This window comes from Cryptomeria japonica, chromosome 4 (assembly GCF_030272615.1).
Source record: "Cryptomeria japonica chromosome 4, Sugi_1.0, whole genome shotgun sequence".
Lineage (NCBI taxonomy): Eukaryota > Viridiplantae > Streptophyta > Pinopsida > Cupressales > Cupressaceae > Cryptomeria > Cryptomeria japonica.
In genome coordinates this window covers 726569980-726594229 of record NC_081408.1, presented here as the reverse complement: position 1 = coordinate 726594229, position 24250 = coordinate 726569980, and the positions used below count along the sequence as shown (strand labels likewise).

At 34.6% G+C, this 24250-nt stretch overlaps 1 protein-coding gene across 2 annotated transcripts; it reads left to right on the top strand.

Annotated features, from left to right (window-relative positions):
- The first annotated feature begins 1686 nt into the window (after positions 1 to 1686).
- LOC131027493 (transcription factor NAI1) lies at positions 1687 to 3761 on the top strand. 2 transcript variants are annotated; one of them, XM_057957577.2, is made up of 3 exons: positions 1687 to 2447; positions 2874 to 3221; positions 3349 to 3761. In XM_057957577.2, the coding sequence occupies exons 1-3, from the start codon at positions 1887 to 1889 to the stop codon at positions 3412 to 3414; spliced, it is 975 nt and encodes a 324-aa protein (XP_057813560.2). In that variant the 5' UTR covers positions 1687 to 1886; the 3' UTR covers positions 3415 to 3761. The 2 variants fall into 2 exon arrangements, with proteins under 2 accessions (XP_057813560.2, XP_057813559.2); XM_057957576.2 differs by having other exon boundaries at positions 1688 to 2447; positions 2829 to 3221.
- Positions 3762 to 24250: the final 20489 nt, after the last annotated feature.

Here is a 24250-nt window from a genome sequence, read left to right as displayed (position 1 = left end):
TGATATATGCAAAAAATCTTAAATTTACTATGTAAGTTTCTAAATTTATATCAAAGAATTTTTGACATAATCTTGTTAACAATTATATTATATTTTGGAAAAAATCTAAATTTATATATACTTATAATAAATATTATAGAATCATATATATTACATATTAATATTAAATAATAAAGAGGTAATAATTAATAATAATAAATGTTAAAATAATATTCTAAAAATTGTATTAAAATATTTTAAAAATTAACCTTATCTTTTAAAAATATTTTAAATCAATTTATATTTTTATAATAAATATTATAAAATAATATGTTTGTATAGCTTATTAGTTACATAAAGTGTCATATATATGATTTTATGAAAATATCATGTCAATACTTTTCGGGACTTGATCCCTAGTAGGTTCATTAAGAAACTACCAACTTCACCAATAGACCAAGGGCCCATTGACATTGCAAATCATTTTTCTCTTCCTCATGATAGATCAATCACTTTCTTTTTACAAATAATAATCATTTTATTGTTGCAGTTTTGTTGTGAATTTAATATTTTGTGCATAATGTAGCGAGTTTCAAAATAGATTTCATGGTTTCATATATTTACATTAATTTTACACACGTACTATCCAAAATATATTTTACTATCGGCTAAAAGTTGCACCTCTTTTTGGTGCAAGTGCTAGTAGATAAAAGAATTTGGAAAGAGAGCTCAATTTTATACAAGATTGTGTCATTCATCAATATGTATATGCTTATACAAGATTGTGTCATTCATCAATATGTATATGCATCAAGGCATTTCATTATAATGCATACAAAAATTGATAAAATTTGGCATGGGTATGCAAATTTAATCATCATATAAATACTTGAACTTAAGGTGTGTGTGAATCCTAAAATGATGATACATCTAAAAGTATGTATCATATTAAAACACACAAATTGTAATAAAATGAGATATATATGAATGGAGCACAATGATGAAAAGGGAATAGTAGCAAAAAGATGTAATCTCAACACATGTGAATCTAAGAAACCTTCATGTAGTATAAGCCCTAAGCGAAAGGTTGGGATATGTGGACTTAGATAGATTTACCAAAACAAAAAAGGAAAATGCAATTCCTAAAGTAGCAAACCAAGGTTAAGTAGATGCAACCAAACAAGCACATTTACCCTCAATTAACTAAGTATCCTCGAGGTGATGGAGCAGTCATGAATCTAAACTACTATAAATAGCAATCATATCATAGATTTTGAGATGTTTGTTTCACCAAATATTCTATAAGTAATTTCGTAGAAGTTAAATTGGATTCAAAACAGTCAAATCGTACATGTATTATTGATCACTTGGAAAATCGCAGCCGTAGTTTGCAAAATCAACGGTGTATAACGTACCACTAACTTTCATGTTATGCACTTTTTGTGCAAACATACCCTTGATTTTATTTTGTTATTTTTAGAACCAGAATAACGGCTTCCAACAAGTAATTTTATATTTCATTGTTACAATCATTATTCTAATTTTTTTGTTTTGTGGGGGGGAAGGTATTGATGTGGCTTTTGAAGCGTACATCAAAATGGTACAAATTTAGAAATGACTATCCAAATTGATGTGGTATTTCCTATTAGAAGAGTATTCCCTATTCAGTCGGACTCGGAACACATCGTATACGATTTTTTCGAGGTCTTACTGCAAATGAATTCTTGGTCCCATGGTTACAGAATGTATTTAATTTTGATGACGTTGGGGGTACGCTACTATCAGATCTTTTCTATATAGAGGGCCCCATTGCCTTTGCTGCATTGCAAACAAACATTTTCGTAAGTTGCAGATCAGAGATCGAATCCCGCAGCTTTTCTGATCTCAGTAGATTTCAATTTGAGGTAATGGCAACATTTAATGTTGGATTCAATCCTAGCTTTGATCTTGATTGCCCTGTCATAAGTAGCGAAAATGCTTGCTCTGTAATGGACGAAAAGTTGGATTTTGAGGTTCCTCCTTATGTGGAGGATGTGCTGGCATTTGAGGTTCCCCCTTATGCTTCCACTGAAACTTCCTGGCATTCGAATTCCTCAGAGGATTTGCAGAGTGCAGAGGAATTTAATCAACTGGCGGTTCATTCTTTGCTCTGTTCTCAACGTTTGTGCGCGCAGACTGCCTTCTACAAATACAGTAAAGCTTATCCAGCGCCTGCTGTAGATTTTTTCAAAAGCGGCCAAATTTTGCACAAGAGATGCTTAGTTGTTCTCAGAAAAATTGAGGAGGAGCGAAAATTGACGAGGCAGATTTCAATGCAAACTCCTCCTCCTCCTCCTCAACTAAAGCAATTAAAATCAGGGTTTCCAAGGGAATCGGCGTTTAACCATATGGTAGCCGAGCGGAACAGGATAGTCAAATTGAGAGAGTACTTCGCAAATCTTTCTTCTCTCCTGCCTAAAATCACCAAGGTATTAAATTATTTCGTTTTCATCGTGAATTTTTTCTCGCAAATAAGTGATGTTATGAATCTGAAGTCATTAGATTGTTCTGCTGCCTTGCCTTCTTGGATACCGAGAGGATAAGGTTTTCAGAGTCTGTATAAAGTTTTTTGGGAAAAAATTGTGATGAAAATTTTAAATCAAAAGAAATTTTGGAACAGCGGATACCTAGTAATTTTAAACTTATTCCAGAAAAACTTGTCCTTGAATGTTGCAATTCATCCCAAAAAATTTACAAATATTATGAAAGAACTCTGCATTTCTCTTTCAGCACTGTTTTTTTCTTAAAAAGACATGATTTTAAGTTGCAATTTTGTTGCTGCTTCCGACTTCTAAATTATCTGTTTACAGAAAGATAAGAATTCAATTCTCGCAAATACCACAAGCTATCTGCAGGAATTAAAGCTCCGTGTTGCAGAGCTCGAACAACAAAATCAAATATTGCAGGAATCAGCTTCCAGACATAAAGAGGAAGGAAGTAAGTGGTTCGAATCCACGGAGAAGTCATGTAATTCAGACATCAGAGTCATTTATAGTAGCGATGAAGTAACTCTGGAGCAATGGAAGAAGAGCCCCTGCCAAGTGAACATGAAAATAATTATACAGAAAGATAAGATTTTGTGCCCGGCAAGTCTGCTGATCAAGCAACTAGATCTCTTGAAAAGTAAACAGATGGAAGTCCTCTCTATGCAATCACAGACAGAGCCATTTCAATTTCGTTCTGACATTCTCCTCAGACCAAATGTATGTATCTGTTTAAAACCCTCTTTAGATTTTTGACTTACAATTCTCACTCTCATCCTTCCTGTTCTTATGAATGTTTCAGAATCCTTCCTATTCTTATGAAATGTTTCAAGTGGAATATGTGCAGGGTGAGGTCTGGGATGTCTCCAATTGGCAAAATTTTGCCACAAAAATTAGAGAATCCCTGTTATGAGGAGCAGCCATGAATGCAAGCAGAGAAAATCAAAAGTAATTTATTTTGGTGTCGAGATTTAGTACTGAACCTGCTGTGTAAATTCACGGCCCAAAGTAAAAGAACTTTACAGAATAGAAATGAATGCCATTTAAATCTCTGTAGGTCATTCGAGTTGTCCGCATAACTACAACGGGAAATCTGTTTCCCAAATTCCCATCGTACTAGAAGGGTTCATTTTCAACTTTCCATCGCTTTCAGACTACTAGATTCGCTCAATATTGGGATAAGGAAAATATAAGATCTTTGTAAGGGCTAGGATTGTAAAAAAGTAATGAAGAAGAAATTTATTATTATTTGTTGGCCCATACTCGGTTGGGAAATTTGTCTTTCTTAATTTTTATTAATTAAAATTGTATATATCTATATATATATATATATATATATAAAGTCGTTTTTAGTTAAACTGGCATGATCAAGGTGATCGATTGCATCAAAGATAAAAAAAAAAATTGAAGTTGGTTCAATCACATCTTCAAACATTTTAACTTTTGATAGATGAGGAAGTCAATAAACATACAAACATACTCACCAATTAAACTCAACCATTTTTAAACATTAAACAATGAACATTGTTATGTATTTATTCTCTTCAATTTACTTAAAGGTAATAAAAGATTATATTTGATTGACAGAAAATGTTCATCATATTGACCCTTAATGTACAAAGTCTAATTATTAATGTTTAAGATTATTTATATTAGCCACCAATACTCAAAAGAATTTATTAATCTAATATTGAATGTGTGAAAACTAGTCATTAATCTAAAAAAGTCATAAGAAACATAAACAAAAATATCTATTTATGTTAAAAAAAAATCTTGATGCCCTATGTCTGCCATATCCAGTTTTTTATATTGACATATCATGATTGAACCAATAATGGGATTCTTTTCTAAGCTTTGACGAGGCCAAGGAAAGAAAATAGTGGTTCAACACATCGTTATAATGGTCAAAAAGGTGTTCTTCATGTGTTCTTCATCCTATTTTATTGATTGTCTTGACAAACGAAACAACACTTTCCATGGTCGACATTACTAAGTTAAAATAGATGAATAACAATAATAGTTCAATGGAGCGGATAACAATTTTCTAAATACTTGTATAAGTATTGCTTCTCGGTCCTCTTCGACTGTAAATCTAGATAATGGCTTGAAGTTGCAAGTTTCCTTCCACTTCACTACTTAGCCACTTCCCGCCTTCTAAATGAACACTATATGACTAAAGTGTATTTTATGAAACTCAAAATGAATATTACGTGAATTCAAATACGCATTTATTGCATCCAACTTGTCCTTTGTGGCGCTAATTCATGGCTATGCCGAAATTGTTTTCATTTTTTGCCCATACTTTTGACATTTGTCAAATAAAAATACTTTACAATATTCATATTCTAATGTTAAATTTATAAAACCCGTCCCTAATATATTTGCAATATAATGTTTTTTCTTATTTCCAAGATATTAAACCCTCCAATATGAACACACATGATATAATATTTCCTAGCCAATGAAGCCCCCGTAGTTTATATATAAAAAATAATGTGTACGGTTATTGTTGTTGTGCATCTGCTAATACAACATTGCATATGTGGTTATAGGTTTGCAAGAATGTTAAAAAATATATATTTAAAAAAAAAAAGCAAAGACCTAGAAAGAAGTCACGTAAAAGATTCTTGTTAAAATTATACTATAATGTGAAACACTTTTTTTCTAATTGGGCATTTCTGTAGGAGTTTCCATTTAAAATTTGTTTGCTTGAATAGTAAATCTCATGTCAATATTTTGTAAACATTTCCATCTTATAGCACTATCTCTCTTGAAGTAGACCTATTTACATGGCTAATGTGAGCAAAATCTACTTAGAGTATTGAGTATATAAAGGGATCTATGTATGCATCTAAGGTCTCATTAATTTTAAGAATGATAAATATCTTTTGAAAATTTGATGTATATGCAGGCATCTTAATTGAACCTTAATGTATGATATTTCATAAATGTGATGTAGTGTAACTCTCTCCAACTATAGCAATGTAGAGAAATAATTTATTTTCTTTTAAACATTAAAAAATATATATATCATAACAATAAAATACTATAGAGTGGTGAAAGAAGTTAACCTCAAAATGATTTTAACCAACCTATATACAGAATAATGGAGTGTTTCCCTTTTGTACGTTATATATATTATCTAGGGATGGATTTGTTGGGCATATGAAGCCCAACGGTCACATGACCATTCGACTTCCCCAGAGTATTCATTTCATACCTAAATATGAATGTATAAATGGATGTGTGCATTCTATGTATTGTATGTAAGATTGGATATTAATTAATAGATTATTCTCCTAGCTTTCCAGTGGATGTAGCCAATTATGGTGAACCACGTAAACTATTGTGTTATGTGTTGTTTGGTGTTTGTTTTAGTTTCATTGTTTTATGTTTTCTCTGCTCTCCTATAATTAACAATTGGTATCAAACTTATGGTTGGCTTGAGCAGAGATGGAGGAAGAAGGAGGTAAAATTCAGAATCAATATGGCAGTTTTACGTTCCATGTTTCTCCGTGCTTCAAGTGTCACGTACATTGGTGGGATGGTTGGGCGAAAGAGGCGAATTAAACTAAAGAGGAGAATTCAGCTAAAGAGAAGCATGTTGGGATTCTTATTTACTCCTCTCTTGAGCCAACTTTGGCATGTATTGACCAAATTGTTAATGGCTAGGAAGATGTAGGTATTCGTGTGGTGAAGGTTGAACCCCATGATGTCTCGGTTGGAATTTCTTGGTAGAAAGATGTTGGAAAAGAATTCGAGGAGCTCAAAATATTTTGGGAGAGTGTATGACATCGAAGACCCAAGTTGATTTTGTTGCTGATTTTGCCTTTTAGGATGAGGAGGGTGCAGATTGGAGTGAGGTAGCAGGGCAAGCGAGCTTGGGATCAATTGTGGCATCAGAGAGCTTTGCAGATGGCAAGGCCTTGATGCAAAGGCACTGCCATGAAGATGAGGATAATAGACGACATGAAGATAGTGTAGAAAATGCCAAACACTCTTATGAGGGCAGAGATGGTAGAGAAAGAGACATCCTTGTGGCAGAGGTGTAACAAATAGAGCAGACAAGTCAGGCAAAATGCATAGCACACGATGAGAAGCCCAAACGCTCATATGAAGGAGATGAGAATGGTCTAGGAGAAGAAGTGGCAGAATTAGACTTGCTTTTTTATGAGGTTGTAATGCATGATGCTTATGTGGATGGCCAGTGTGGTGACAATGAACTCTACCATTTTTTATGGTGAGTCGGGGCATCAACAATATGCATGTCTGACAAGGCAAATTTATTACCCCAATCCTACCACTGTCATGACCTATCTTGTAAAGTAATATACAACATACATTACCCTTGTGACACTTGAATTAGGCGATCAGGTTTTAGAGGAGGAGATGTTGAGAATGATGTGCAATGTGGAGAAGAATATGGTAGATTCAAACAATGGGTTTGGACAAAATTGGGATACAGTTTGGACTCTAAATGCGAAAGCTAATTTTTTTAAAAATGTGCTTATTATGGAACTTATTAGAAAAGTTGCCAGGGCTCATGGTTGTTTTTTCTATATTTCCTAGTGCTATAGAATGTAGTCAAAAAGAATGGACAGCATAAGTGTTTGACAAAACTTCTAAACCAAATTTGTTTTTATGGAATACATTGATCATTGATGTTCTATTTGGAATGGTCAACACAGAAGGAAATGCTGCAAATGATAGTGATAGTGCTTTTGTTAGTATTGATCTTGAGAATGACCAAGGCAAGAATGGTGAAAGTATCGATACATCAGGTATAGAAGTTAAAGATATTGTCATGTTATTTAGTTTTATTAATTCTAACTTTGTGTGGTGAAGATTAATTCGAAGTGTTCTGGAACAAAGTTTGATAAAGCTCAAATATTCGATGGTCCTAGTTCTGTAAGAATCGAAATGGAGAGAAGAGGATGCCACAGTGCATGGATGCGTCGGTTGGTCTTCACAGGGGAGATTGTTGCGTATATGAAGCCCAACGGTCACATGACCATTCAACTTCCTCGAACTATTCATTTCATACCTGAATATGAATGTATAAATGGATGTGTGCAGTCTATATACTATATGTAAGATTGGATATTGATTAATGGATTATTCTCCCTGCTTTTCGGTGGATGTAGCCGGTTATGATGAACCACGTAAACTATTGTGTTATGTGTTGTTTGGTGTTTTTTTTAGTTTCATTGTTTTATGTTTTCTCTTCTCTCTTATAATTAACAAGATTGGTATGGATTATTTCATGTTTTCATTTTTCACATATGTTAACCATGATACCAGCCTTGGTATGGCTAACCATGTTTGTGTATTATACAAAGGAAACAATAAATTTATCTATGCGGTATAGTCATTGAATATTTTGTCATTATGTGGTCAACCGGTGTAGTGCTTTTAGGCTACCGTGTTTCAATTGAATTGTGAACAAATACTTAACTGTATAAATATATTGAGTATCTATTTGGATTAACTTACATTAATGAGGGTAGGGTATTCATATAATTCCAACGCAGAAAAATAAATTAAATGGTTGAGGTATTAATCTAGAATTTTTGTCACAAGATACAATACATTTTCTCCACTACACAAAAGTGGGTGAGTGCGGAAAGCCCAAAAGTCTAGGCTTGGACGTGCCCTAGTCTGACTAGGGTATATTTATACACCCAACAAAATAATAAATAAATACTAAAAATAATAATTCCAAAATAAGCATGCTCCTTTGTGATTTGAGTGAGGGTATATCAAGAGACAATATTGCAATTTTGTATTAAATCCTATTGCAAGCTATAGATTTAGCAATGTAAGGAATACAAACACACAAAAACTAATATACATATATAAGCTTGAACCTTGAGAAACAAAGGAAATAACAGGAAGAAAAGAAATAAATTAAGAACCTGTGCCATACACATTTGATCTATCAAATAACTTGCAAGAACAATAAGGGTCTAAGTGAATGTGTTGAAGGTAAGATAAACAAAATAATAATAAAGAATTACAATAAAGGATTGAATGAGAAAGGTTCCTAAGTGTATTTATGTTATGAGATGCAGTATGGGTAGTGTAGATGAATTCACAACTTTGTGGATTTGTGCTTAGGTAATTGATAGAATCAATGCTGCCATCTCTTCCCTTTGGAGAGATTTCATTTTAATGCCAATGCTTTCATTCTCAAGCAACTCTTCCCCCCTTTTATTTGGTTAAGTCAAGATCTTGCAGAACAATCTACGTGCCACTCCCACATGAGTTCTCTCTAAAAGGTTTCCCCAACTTCCCTTTGAAATGTGTGAGCATGTCACATGGTAGAATGGTGTGGTTTCTAGCAAGTCTATGACCTTTCATTTTTGCATAGGTATGCAAATGCGCCATGTGGAAGCACCTTGTGGTCTTTGCAAAAAGCTTTTGTTTTAACATAATCCATGATGAAACATGCCTCATATCCAAGGAATGGGGCTTCTAAAAGGAAAGCACACAATATTGTGGTACAAACAGAGGATGCAACATATTAGCAAGGTGAAAGCCTGAAGATGTTTTGAACCCAAGGATGAATTAGAAGAGAGTTGTTACTTGTTTTGCAAATGGAAAAGCACCAAAATGCACTGCATGGCAAAACCAAAGGGTGTAGATGAAAATAAAAGTAGATGTTCATGAAATCTAAGAGTTCATTCCATCCAAGCAGTTGCAACAATTATGCCATCCATGCAAAGTGCATAGAAAGAGAGTAATGATATCATAATCATGGCCTCAAAATAATTGCAATGATCTCCATGATGACAATTAACACATGATAGATATGAAGGAGCCTAATCAATTACAAACATCACTTCCAGTCAAAACGGGTTACTCTATATAAGCCTACAGACACTTGGTAATATGGTTGGTTGAGTCACAATTAGGTTCATCACCTTGAGAAGAAATACTTAGAAGCTCAATGATTAGCATTTCATCCCTAGACCTTAGCATGTCCTTCCACTGTGATTAAATGAAATCAAACATTCAAATTGTGTCATCAATTACCTCTATTGTTTGTTTTATTTTAATCTAAATGCTTTGTGTCATTTTTACATGAATGTAATCATTGTGTGATGATTCATCTTTTTATGATTTCTATCATAGGCTATGGATTATTGGATCATGTCTTGCACACTTTCATTTTCTATGGTATTTTATGTTTGGCCATTATACTATGCTTGTTGGTGAATGATAATTAAGAAAATAACACCTTGCTAGAAAACATAGATACATTCATTTTTATTGAACCTAGATAGGTGCTTCCCATGGAAAGGATATGAAAGTTATCTCTTATGTCTATATGACCCTGTGTATATCGTTCTCCTTCCAACTATGAAAGGATTGCGGTGTTTTGTGCTTAATTTGAGGAATTTGGTTGTTTCTCGTTATCTTTAGAAGGGTGGATTTAAAGTGTTGTAACAAATTTTCATCAATGCATCACCTTAGTATAGCTAGGACTATGTTCAATTATTTCTTCGTATTTTTCATCCCCCCTAAAATCCATAGAGAGAACTTTTAAAATCTTGGAGGTTGTTTCATAGGGCGTAGGTCCCACACCTTTCAAACATTTGGACTAACCTCTCTCTAAGTGCAATATTTGGAGGTCAACAATCATTTTTCGCATACCAAGTGGACCAATGGTTTCATTGTTGGAGATTTAGTGTGTCTTTTAGCATATTCAACCTTGAGAAGGCACTATACAAGAACGCGATGACTTTGTAAGTTCAAATCATTTGGGTGGCTCTGTTGGTATGTACTTGGTTCTCGATCTTGAGTGAACTATTTTCTCTTATTTAAGATATCATTTGTAGATCCTTTTCTTGCTTTATTCTTTAGTATAGAAATATCTTACAAACATTATGCTTATCATGAAAATACATGCTTTCCACATCCCTGCCAACAATATTGTGATCTGGCAATAGTGTTAATTTTGCTTGATATCCCTTTTGCTACAATATGTTATGAGCAATTTCCAAATGTTTGTGTTGGCAATAACAATAAAGGAAAATTGAGAGAGGGGGGTGAATCAGTTTTCACTGGATCTACAAACTTAACCACAAATACAACTCTGATAAATTACAGCAACAACAAAGATAAACAAATTGATAGGACAACACACAACACCAAGATTTTGACATGGAAAACCCAGTTAAGGGAAAAACCACAGTGGGAACCTACCCACAATAAGATGATACTCTGCAGTAGTATGTGATAATATTACAATGGGGAATGCACATGCATTCAGGAACACCACCTAGAGCTCACTGCTCAAATATAATAACCCGGAATGCTACAACCCTCAGGGAAGTCTCATTGACTTACAACAAGATTCAGACTACAATCCGGAAGGAATGAACTGCAATAATAGCATCTGATAATTCCTAACGATAGTTTTGATTAAGCACAATTGTTTGCTATGCAACACCAATCTCTGCTCAATAGACCACACTAAAAGATGAATCCTTATTCGCACATACATTAATCTCTAATAATGCAAACACAACCTCTATACCCGAATTACATGACAATATCACCTATTTATACAATTCATCAACCTTGACAACAAGGTCGGCTAAACCCTCAACTCACAATTACAAAATTGCATCACACGATACAAAGATCGACCACCAAACCAATATAATGATATACATGATATAACATGGACCTAAATCAAATTTCCAAACACGCAACACCACCAGAAATCATGCCAAGATCAACCACATGAAAACATGAAGAACATCGTCGGATCAACAAAATCACCAAACACTTGCATAATGATCAATGTGGATCATCAGAACAAATAGGACATAATTAGGAAACACCAACAAGCACATTAGAGTCATCAACAATAGCTACACCAACAACACTTATCAAATCTTCATCAATCAACGCCTGAAACTCAAGAACACTCAATCAACAATAGCTATCACGAAGAAAGATAACTTGCGGGGCACCAAATCATGAACCATCTGCAATGAAGATACACAATACCATCCCAAACAATACACCAAAAAATTATCTCAAGCACTGATCACACCAAAATATACCAGAGGAAATACTGAACTCTGTAAAGCACTAATCAGAAAAACAAACTGCAAACTGGATCATATGATATGATCAATTAAGCTTTCTAGATTACCAAAATCAATATAGAAAGATGTATTGATACTCGAAATACTCTATACAATAAACCATGGTCCCAATAAACTAATCTCCAAACGTTGGAGCAATAAATCACAGGAATAATATGTTGACATCAATGACAACAACATATTGTTGGTATTTCGGATATGCTGATATGGTTTTGTCATTAATGTCAAAACCTGTTAACACTTATCAACTCTAGCACTTTGGGGGATTGGCAATGTTCACTGGCAAGGAAGTGACTTTATGCACAATCACTGGTATCTGGTACACCGACAAGATATATTGTTCACTGGCACTTGGAATAACATGGAAAACACTTGGTTATGTTGAAGACATCATTTGGACACTTTGTCTTGGAGATTTGTTCATTGGTATATTCGTATTTGCATATTTGTTGTTACCAGCAAATAGGTCCATAATAAGCACTGACAGGCTTATCTATTCCAGATCAGCACGACATGCTTTGGAGATGATTTATCAATGTTGTAAATGCATTAAGCCGACATGCTGAATCAGATATTGCATCGGTTATTGATTTACTTGTAATTGTTTTATTGTAATATCCCCCCTCTCAGTTGTCTCTGGGACCTAACAATTGGTATCAGAGCTTATTCCTCTTTTTGCAGAAGTTTAACAACTTGAGGAGATCCAATGTCTACTAACTATTTCAGGAAGGACATTCCTAAACTTGATGGAACCAACTATGGCATATGGAAGATCAGGATGGAGACACATCTAAATTGCATTGGAAAGGACATCTGGGGAGTTACAAAGAATGGCTCTAGTGCTCCTACTCCTGGTCAGCCTAATCCACCTACCTTAGGAAAGGATGAAGAAAATGATTGCAACGCAAGGGAAGCACTTTTGAGCACATTATCAGATCAACAAATCATGGGATTATTAGATAGGTCTACTGCTAAAGCTATTTGGGATCATTTGGAAACATTGAGTGAAGGAGATTCTACAATCAAAATTGCAAAACTTGAAAGCTTCCAGGTCAGGTATGAAAATCTAAAAATGGAAGAAGATGAAAGGATTACTACTTTTATGGAAAGAGTAAATGAAATTGTTTTGGGTATTAAATGTTGTGGAGGAACCTTAAGTGAAAATGAAATTGTTTCAAAAGTTTTAAGAGGATTACCATCAGCATACAAAATGAAAGTTACTGCTATAAATGAGTTAAGAACTATGCCTAATACATCAGTAACTAGGGACACATTGATTGGAAAAATTTCAGCTTTTGAAATTGAGGAGTTTGGTCTTGTTGCTACTATAAAGACAAATTTATCTTTTAAGGCATCATCATCATCTACACCATCATTTGACAAATCTAACTGGAAAGCCTTTTATGCAAGAGAACTAGAGGAAAGTAGGAGAGAAAATGAAGAACTTGAAGAACTTGAAGCACTATTTGCAAGGAAAATGCCTAAAGGTACAGTTGGAAGCAAGTATGAAGGTAAAGAACCCTTTAAATGTTTTAACTGTAATAAGATTGGTCATATGGCTTCAAGATGCCTTGATAGACATGCTAGATTAAGAGAAGAAGCTAGACGAACATGCAAACCTAACCCTGAATATCAGAGATACAGATTTAAGAAGAATAAAGATAAATCTTGTTATCTTGTTGATGAAGGAGTCATTGATGATTCTGATGAGGATCTAGTAGACAATGGATGGGTCTTTGTTGCTATAACAAAAGATCAATTGGAACCTACTATTTAACCAATAGAGCAGGCCCTGGCAGCTAAAGTTGAAGTTAAGGATGAATGGATCATTGATTCAGAATGTTAACATCATATGACTGGTGACAAAAGTAAATTCTTGAACTTTCAGGAGTATAATGGAGGTCTGGTAAGATTTGGAGATGATAAATCTTGTTTGATCAAAGAAAAAGGTACTATATCTCTTGATGGTAAGCATAATACTGACAATGTTTACTATGTTGAAGGTTTAAAGCATAATCTTTTGAGTGTTGGTCAATTAATTGAGAAAGGATTTCACTTACAATTCAAGAATGGAAAATGCAAATTTATGAACAGAACTGGTTTGGAAATTGCAACCGGTAATCAAACTAGTGGTAATATCTTTCATTTGAATAACAATGAAAAGACATGCTTGATTGCACATATTGATGAAAGTTGGCTATGGCATAAGAGACTTTGTCATGTAAATTTTGATTGCATGGTGAAAATTAGTACTACTAGGGTAGTTAGAGACTTACCTAAGATTGTCAAACCTCACAATCTGGTATGTAAGGAATGTCAATTTGGAAAACAAGTTAGAGCATCTTTTAAAAGTATTCCAGAAAAATCCAATTATGCTCTTGACTTAATTCACACTGATTTATGTGGTCCAGCTAGAACTAAAAGCATACAAGGTGATAGATATTTCATGCTAATCATTGATGACTATTCTAGAATGTGTTGGGTTACTTTTCTCAGAGAAAAATCAAAAGCACTTGGGAAGTTCAAACTATCCAAGGTGATGGTAGAGAATGAAACCGGTAAGAAAATCAAATGTCTGAGATTAGATCAAGGAGGTGAATTCACATCTAAAAAATTTAATGCATTCTGTGAAGTGAATGGAATCAGAAGACAGTTATCTGCACCCCGGACACCACAGTAGAATGGAGTTGTAGAAAGGAAAAATAGAACTATCTTGGATGCAGCTAGAAGTATGTTATCAGAAGATTGGAGAGAGGCAGTAAGCAGAGTGGTCTATACATTCAACAAAGTTCACATCAAAGGTGAAACCGGTAAGACCCCTCATGAACTATGGTTTGGTATTATTCCTACTCTTAAATATTTCAGGATATTTGGAAGTAAATGTTATATTAGAAGAGATGAGTATATTGGCAAATTTGATCCTAGAAGTGGAAGTGATGAAGGAATATTTCTTGGTTATTCATCTAGGAGCAAAGCATATAAATGTTTTAACAAGAGATTGCAGAAAATTGTTGAGAGTACAAATGTGAAGATTGATGAACAGTTTAGAGGAACTTCAAGGTATATAGACTCTGAACTGGCAACATAAATATTGACAAATGAACCTACATTGAACCCACCGGTATAGAATGAAGATCCAGTTACACCAGTATCATCTAAAAACTCCACTGTAACTGAGGAATATCAGCAAACGAAGACACCTTGGTATGTAAGATTGAACCACTCTGAAACTCAGATAATTGGGAACAAGTATCAAGGAGTTATGACAAGAGGAAGACTGGCAAATGAAGAGGTATGTCTTATTTCTCAAATTGAACCATCATCAATTAATGAGGCATGTGAAGATAAACATTGGATTAAAGCTATGGAAGAGGAACTAGAACAAATTGAGAAGAATAACAAATGGACATTAGTTCCCCGGCCTAAAGACAAAAATGTAATTGAAACAAACTTAATGAAGATGGTAAGGAAATAAAAATTAAAGAAAGATTAGTGTGTAAGGGATATTCTCATAAAGAAGGAATTGATTATAATGAAACCTTTGCACCGATAGCTAGAATTGAGGCAGTCAGATTATTCTTGGCTTTTGCAGCACACAAGAACTACAAAGTATATCAAATGGATATTAAATGTGCATTTTTGAATGGAGATCTTGAAGAAGAAGTTTACATTGAGCAACCTGATGGATTTTCTTTGATAGATAACAAAGATATGGTTTGCAGGTTAAGGAAAGCTTTGTATGGGTTGAAGAAAGCTCCAAGAGCTTGGTATGCTAGATTGGATAAATATCTTTTGAAGATTGGTTTTTCTAAAGGTAATGCTGACAACAACTTATACTATAAAGTGACTAATGATGACATCTTGGTTATAGAAGTTTTTGTTGATGATATAATCTTTGGAGGAGAAGATGGATTATGTAAAGATGTTTCTATTGAAATGCAGCAAGAATTTGAAATGTCTATGATTGGAGAGATAAAATTATTTTTAGGATTACAGATTTCACAGACTGATAAAGGTATATTCTTGAGTCAATCCAAGTACTTGAAGGAGTTACTAAAGAAATTTGGGATGGAGAACTCTAAACCGGTAAGCACACCTATGACTACAAATGACAAATTATCACTAAGGGATGAATCTACAACTGTTAATTTGACTAGGTACAAATCTATGATAGGAGGCCTACTGTATTGGACACAAACAAGACCTGATATTATGAATGCAGTATGTATTGTTTCAATATTTCAGAGTAATCCTAGAGAAAATCATGAATCAATAGTAAAAAGGATTTTCTGGTACTTACAAGGCACTACAAATCTTGGTTTATGGTATCCTAGAGATGAAAACCTCGAATTATGTGCATACACAAATGCAAATTGGGCAAGAGATGTAGATGACAGAAAAAAGACCACTGGCGGAGCATTTTTTCTTGGAAGCAGATTAATTTCTTGGTTGAGTAAGAAACAAAGTTGCACATCTTTATCAACAGCATAATCAGAATATGTTGTAGCAGCAACTAACTGTACACAAGTATTATGGCTTAAGCAAATGTTGAAGGACATAAAGATCAAATGCAAGGAACCTATAACTATCTATTGTGATAACATTGCAACAATTGATATATCTAAGAATCTGGTACTACATTCCAAAACTAAACATCTTTCTATCAAATTGAATTTTCTGAAAGAGAATGTTGAAGCAAAAGAAGTAAAACTGGTTTATGTGAATACTAAAGAGCAGATTGCAGATATTTTCACTAAGCCTTTGCCTAAGGAGACTTTTGAATAACTCAGAGATCAGCTTGGGGTCATACCCCCACCCGTAGAGACTTAGACAGTTGATGTTTGTCATCAACCGACAGAATTAACAGAGAAATCTTTTATTTCGACTTTGATGAGCAGAGCTACTTCTCAGGGGGAGTAGTTGGTATTTTGTATTTGAACTTGGTAACTTTGACATATGATGTCAAAAGGGGAGAGATTGATATGGAAAAACACAAGGAAAACACATGTTACTCTCAGGGGTAGAGGTTGCTACTTTGGGAGAGATTGATTCCTCTCTGTATCTGAATTTTGATTTCTGGTTATGATCTCTTTTGGGAGATTGTTGGTTTTTGGTATTTGGCACTTCTGTTTTGGCACTTTGATGGTTTTTCCATCTTGTGTTGCCATCAATGCCAAAGAGGGAGATTGTTGGTATTTTGGATATGTTGATATGGTTTTGTCATTGATGTCAACACCTATTAACACTTATCAACTTTGGCACTTTGGAGGATTGGCAATGTTCACCGACAAGCAAGTGACTTTATGCACAGTCACCGGTATCTGGTACACCAGCAGGATATATTGGTCATCGGCACTTGGAATAACATGGAAAACACTTGGTTATGTTGAATACATCATTTGGACACTTTGTCTTGGAGATTTGTTCATTGGTATATTCGTATTTGCATATTTTTTTGTTACTGGCAAATAGGTCCAAAATAAGCACCGACAGACTTATCTATTCCAGATTAGCATGACACGCTTTGGAGATGATTTCTCAATGTTGCAAATGCATTAAGCTGACATGTTGAATCAGATATTGCATCGGTTATTGATTTACTTGTAATTGTTTTATTGTAATATCTTTTAGAGCCAACCTACTAAAATTAGTCTTAGGTTATGGTATATATGTAAGATCTGATTTGTAAGATCGATATGTGATTGGGAAAAGGAATTGTAAGAAGGTATATGCAAGAATAAGAAGAGCTATACACACATACATCATTTGAAGGTGAAGCAAGGTTTTTGTAAAGGCACATCAAAACTAAACCGATATTGAATCCAACATATGAAGATGTTATTTTGAACAGTACATCATTATTGGATCTAACCATCCAATTGTAGTCAGTGTGACTCCTATTTGTGATTGAGAAGTGAGCTCTAGGCGCTTGGTCTTTCTGCATGTCCAGACCCCATTTGTATACACATACTATCTGCAGTAGTATCATCTGATTGTGGGTAAGGTTTCCCACCGTGGTTTTTCCACGTACAAACTTTGGTGTTATGTGTTGTAGATGTTATTGCTTTCTGTTTCATGCATTAATCTTTACCGGTACTGCAATTAACTGTTAAATTGTCTACCGGCATAAAGTTTGGCTTACCGGTATTAAGCATTAAGGTTGGTTAAGTTGTTTTTGGTTTGAATTTATTTGACAACTGATTCACCCCCCTCTTAGTTGTCCCCGGGACCTAACACATATCCTAGTAGCAACAATGTCCAACAATCTCCCCCTTTGACATTGATGACAACATATGAATGTGAAAAACAATCAATGCAAAGAAAAAAATAACTCTAACAAACTCTTAAGATCAAGCAGATAAGATAACCTTTTCCAATGCTTCTCTCCCCCTTTGACAACAATGCCAAAGATGCTCAAAATAGAAAGCTAAACTTGCTCACCCTTGATAAAAAAATCTTGATTCTCTCCCCCTAAAACATATAACCAATCCAACCGACTACTCCACCAGAGGAGCAACACCCATTCATCAATCTAGACAAGAAGATAAGACTGTGAAGTCCACCGAATTGATGCATCTCAATGAATCTAGTTCTCATCAGGAGGGGTAGATACCCCTAACTTGTCTCTCAAATAGAAAAATGTATCTGTAGGCAAAGGCTTAGTAAAAATATCATCAATTTGTTCCTTTGTAGACACATACTCTAGCTTCACTTCTTCTTCACTGACTTTTTCTCTTAAGAATTGATACTTGATTGACACATGTTTAGTCTTTGAATGTTGCATTGGGTTCTTTAAAATTTTGACATATTAATAGCACTAGAATTATCACAATATATGGTAGTAGGATCATCATAGATAACTCTGATATCCTTCAACATTTTCTTCATCCAAACTACCTGAGTGGAGTTACTAGCAGCAACAATTTACTCAGCTTCAGCAGTAGATAAGGATATTGAATCTTTTTTCTTACTAGCCTATGAAACCAATTTCTTACCCAAAAAGAAAGCACCACTTGAGGCACTCTTCCGGTCACAAATCATCATTCCTTGGATACCACAAACCATAATCAATAGTCCCTTTCAAGTATCTGAATATCCTCTTTATAGTAGTGACATGACTCTCTTTCAGATCAGCTTGATATCTAGCAGCCATGGACACAACATGCATAATGTCAGGTCTAGTTTAATTCAAGTACAGTAGTCCACCAACCATAGATTTGTATAAAGACTTATAAACTTTTGGAGATTCATCATTTTTAGACAATTTTTAGCTAGTCACCATAGGAGTTCCAATCGGTTTGGAGTCATCTAACCCAAACTTCTTCAGTAATTCCTTCGCATACTTAGTTTGAGATATAAAAATACCTTTTCCAGTCTATGAAATCTGCAAACCTAAGAAAAATTTCATCTTTCCTATCATAGACATCTCAAATTCTTTTTTCATATCATTGGCAAACTTCATACTCAAGTTATCATCTCCTCCAAAGATAATATCATCAACAAAGACTTCAAGAATCAAGATATTATCATTTTCAATCTTAAAATACAAATTACTATCAATAGTACCTATATTAAATCCCAATTTCAGCCAATACTTATCCAATCTAGAATACCAGACTTCAGGGGCTTGTTTCAATCCATAAAGAGATTTCTTTAGTCTGCATACCATGTCTCCATCATTTGATAATGAAAATCCATCAGGTTGTTCACTGTAGACTACTTCCTCAAAATCACAATTCAAAAATTCTGATTTGACATCCATCTAATATACCTTGAAATCTTTATAAGCAGCATATGCAAGAAATAGTCTTACAACTTCAAGTCTAGCTACCAGAGCAAAAGTCTCCTCATAATCAATTCCTTCTTTCTGTGAATATCCTTTGCATACCAATCTTGCCTTATTTCTGACAACTTCATCGACTTCATTCAATTTGTTCCTGAATACCCATTTAGTACCAATCACATCCTTATCTTTGGGTCTAGGCACAAGCTCCCATGTGTTATTCTTTTCAATTTGATTCAATTCTTCTTTCATAGCCCTTATCCAATTTTCATCTTTGCAAGCTTCATCAACATCTTTAGGTTCAATTTTAGAAATCAAACATACATCTTCAATAGCTAGCCTTCTTCTAGTGATCACACCTTTATTTTTATCACCAATAATCTGATTTTCAGAAAGATTTAATCTTACATACCTCAGAGTCTTCTGATTGTTCTGATTTTCAGGTTCCTACATCTCTCCATCGATAGTAGGAATATCCAAATTAACTGTCTCTACCAGATCATTCTGCTTCAACTCTTCAGTCTGAATAGGTGTTAGAACAATATGTTGACCATCATCATACGCGCATGCTCTGATATCTTTTTCATAGCTCTCATCAACCTTCACATTTTTACTTTCTACCATCTTTCTTAGTCTCTTACTGTAGCACCAGTAGGCTTTTCTCTTTGTTGAATATCCCAAGAAAATTCCTTTATCACTTCTTGCATCAAGCTTTCTGATATCCTCATCTCTCTTTATATAACAATTGCTACCCAAAATTCTGAAGTATTTCACAGTAGGAACATGACCAAACCATAGCTCATAAGGAGTCTTACCGATATCACCTTTTATATGTACTCGGTTGAATTTGTAAATAGAAATGCTAACAGCTTCTCTCCAATAGATTTTTAGAACATTCCCTTCAATCGGCGTAGTCCTTGCAGCATCCAAGACAATCATGTTCTTCCTTTCAACAACTCCATTCTATTGTGGGGTTCTAAGAGCTGATAATTGTCTTCTAATCCCACGCTTCTCACAAAACGAATCAAACTCAACGAAACAAAATTCACCTCCTCTGTCAAATCTCAAAAATTTCACCTTCAGTCTTGTCTCAGTCTCAACCTTTTCTTTGAATATCTTGAATTTGTCCAATGTTTCTGATTTTTCCTTCAAAAAGGCAACCCACATCATCCTAGAATAATCATCAATTAGTAACATAAAATACATGTCAACCTACACACTTCTAACATTTGTAGGTCCACATAGGTCAGTATGCATAAGATCTAGCAATCCATCAGATGTATACTACTTGCTCTTGAAAGAAATTCTTGTTTGCTTACCCATTTGACATTCCTTACATACTAGATTAGCAGGCTTAACAATTTTAGGCAAATCTCTAACAACTTGTGTAGAACTGATCTTAATCTTTGAATCAAAATTAACATGACACATTCTCCTATGCCACAACCAAATTTCATCAATCTGAGCAATCAAGCAACTTTTCTCACCAAAATTTAAATAAAGGATATTACCTTCAATCTTAGTTCCAGATGCAATCTCTATACTGAAAGCATTTAGGATCTTACATTTTCCATTATTGAATTGTAAATCATAACCTTTTTCTACCATCTATCCAACACTTAAAATATTATGCTTCAAACCTTAAACCTACAAGACATCATTAGTATTATGCTTACCATCAAAGGAAATAGAACCTCTACCATGGATCACACAGGCTTTGTCATTTCCAAATCTTACTATTCCACCATCATATCTTTCAATACTCTCAAATTTGCTTTTGTCACTAGTCATATGATGTGAGCAACCATTGTCAATCACCCATTCATCTTTTTCTTCAACTTTAGCAGCTAAAGCTTTGTCCTCAATAATGCATCTTGTAGAATCAATAGGTACCGGTCCGTCTTCTTTGATAGAAATAAACACAACTTCATCTCCTTCTAATTCTTCATTTGTAACACCTTCATCAGTAGCATAATAACACTTCTTCTGATGCTTATACTTCTGGTTAGGATTGTGAGGCTTATCATACTTCTCATGCTTCTCGTATCTATCATTCCAATCATGCTTATGAAATTTAGCATGCCTTTCATATTTAGCCATTATGTCAGGGAACCTAGAAGCAAAATGTCATATCTTTGGGAAAACAATGCTTCAAGCTCCTCCAGTTCTCTTTCTTTCTCTTCCATCTTTCTTCTCTCTCTTTCATATCTAGATATTCTGCATTCTTCAGGATCAAACTTCTTCTTTCTGGATACAGATGCTCTAAATTTTGTCTCAGACTTTCCATGTGATTCACCAAACTCGCTCAGTTCAAATACAACAATCTTTCCAACCAAGATATCTCTAGTCATTATAGTCACACTCTAGATCTCATCTAGCTACCTTATGTTTGTAAGCATCAGGCAATAATCTCAATACCTTAGAAATAATTTCATCTTCTTCAAGGGTTCCACCGACACATCTGATACCTAGGACAAGTTCATTCACCTTAGCCATGAAAGATTTATGTTCTCATCTTCTCTCATCCTCAACATCCCATACTTCCCTTTCAAACTCTACAATTTAGCAACTTTGACTCACTTATCTCCTTCATACAAGGTTTCAAGCTTCTCCCAGATCTCATGTGCAGTATGAAGTCCCATTACATTAGTCATCTCAGAATGAGTCAAGGCACTCAACAATTCTTCATTCACTCTAATGTTATTTTCATCTTCTTTGATCTCATTAGCAGTAACCAGTCCATTCGAAGGAACAAAATAGGCATTCTTTGTAATCTTCCAGTAAAATTCTCCAAGACATCTCAAGTGCACTTCCATCCGATTCTTCCATAAAATCTCAAACTCTCCTTCTTAAAGATAACACTTCCACTTCTAGTTGCCATCCCAAATCTCCTCAAGAAGACAAGCTTCTTTTGGAGGATCTAGCTCTGATACCAATTGTTGGCAACAACAATGAAGGAAAACTAAGATGGGGGGGAGGGGGGGTGAATCAGTTTTCACCAGATCTACAAACTTAGCAACAAATACAACTCTGATAAACTTCAATAACAACAAAGATAAACAAATTGACAGTATAACACACAACACCAAGATTTTGACGTGGAAAACCCCGTTAAGGGAAAAACCACGGTGGGAACCTACCCACAATAAGATGATACTCTACAATAGTATGTGAAAATATTAAAATGGGGAATGCACATGCATTCAAGCACACCACCTAGAGCTCACTAATCAAATATAATAACCTGGAAGGCTACAACCCTTAGGGAAGTCTCACTGACTTACAACAAGATTCAGACTACAATTCAGAAGGAATGAATTGCAATAACAACATTTGCTAATGCCTGATGATAGTTCCAGTTAAGCACAATTGTCTTCTCTGTAACACCAATCTCTGCTCAATACACCACATGGAAAGATGAATCCTTTTTCACACATACACTACTCTCTAATAATGCAGACACAACCTCTATACCCAAATTACATGACAATATCACCTATTTATACAATTCATCAACCTTGACAACAAGGTCGGCTAAACCCTCAACTCAAAATTATAAAATTACATCACACGATACAAAGATCGACCACTAGACCAATATAATTATATACATGACATAACATGGACCTAAATCAAATTTCCAAACGTGCAACACCACTAGATATCATGCCAAGATCAACCGCAACATGCTATACCACCAGGAAAACCACATAACACGAAGAACGTCACCAAATCAACAAAATCACCAAAACATTGTACAATGATCAATGCGGATCATCATAACAAATAGGACACAATTAGGAATTGCCAGCAAGTACATTAGAGTTATCAGTAATAGCTACACCAACACCACTTATCAAATCTTCATTGATCAACATCAAAAACTCAAGAACACTCAATCAACATCAGCTATCATGAAGAAAGATAACTTGCGGAGCACTAAATCATGAATCATCTACAATGAAGATACACAAGACCATCCCAAATAATATCCCCAAAACTCAGGTCAATCTCTAATCATACCAGAATTTATCAGAGGAAATATTGAACTCTGCAAAGCACTGATTAGAAAAACAAACTCCAAACCAGATCATATGATATGGTCAATTAAGATTTCCGAATCACCAAAACCAATACAGAAAGATATATTGATACTATAAATACTCTGTACAACAAACCATGGTCCCAATAAAATAATCTGCAAATACCAGAGCAATAAATCACAGGAATATATTGACATCAATGACAACAACATATCTTAGCAGCATCAATGTCGAACAACTTGTAGCTCACCTACCCCTGTGCAGTCTTCTCTGCAATTTGATTACGCTTGTCAAAAAAACCAAGATGTTTATTCTATTCCCCATTAGTATGTTCATTTATGAAATCAAGGTAGGGAGATCCAATGAAGGACATCCCATCCTTGCAGCCTAACACAAACACCATGTAAGATATATTGGTAACTGGTAATATGACACCAGATAAAGTAGAAAGAACAACCGGTAAACAATATGAATAAATCTTATAACAATTTGAAGAATTACATATGCCACATGGTGCATCACATTCCAGGATACAAACAATGCTTACAACACAAGTATAAGATCCATAGATCATCTACACATCAAATCATCAACCAAAAACAGTCTGTTGGTTCAACCCTAATCCGGACCTCAGCCCTCCCGACTTCAATCCAAGGGACCAAATTTTCATCAGTTCTACATCTTCACTTGATCTTAAACTTTTTTCTTCTATCTTCTATCTTCTCAAATGATTCACAAACTTCCATTTATACTGTCCGCAAATAATAATAACTTGATCAAGTCGGACCAAAGATCAATCGG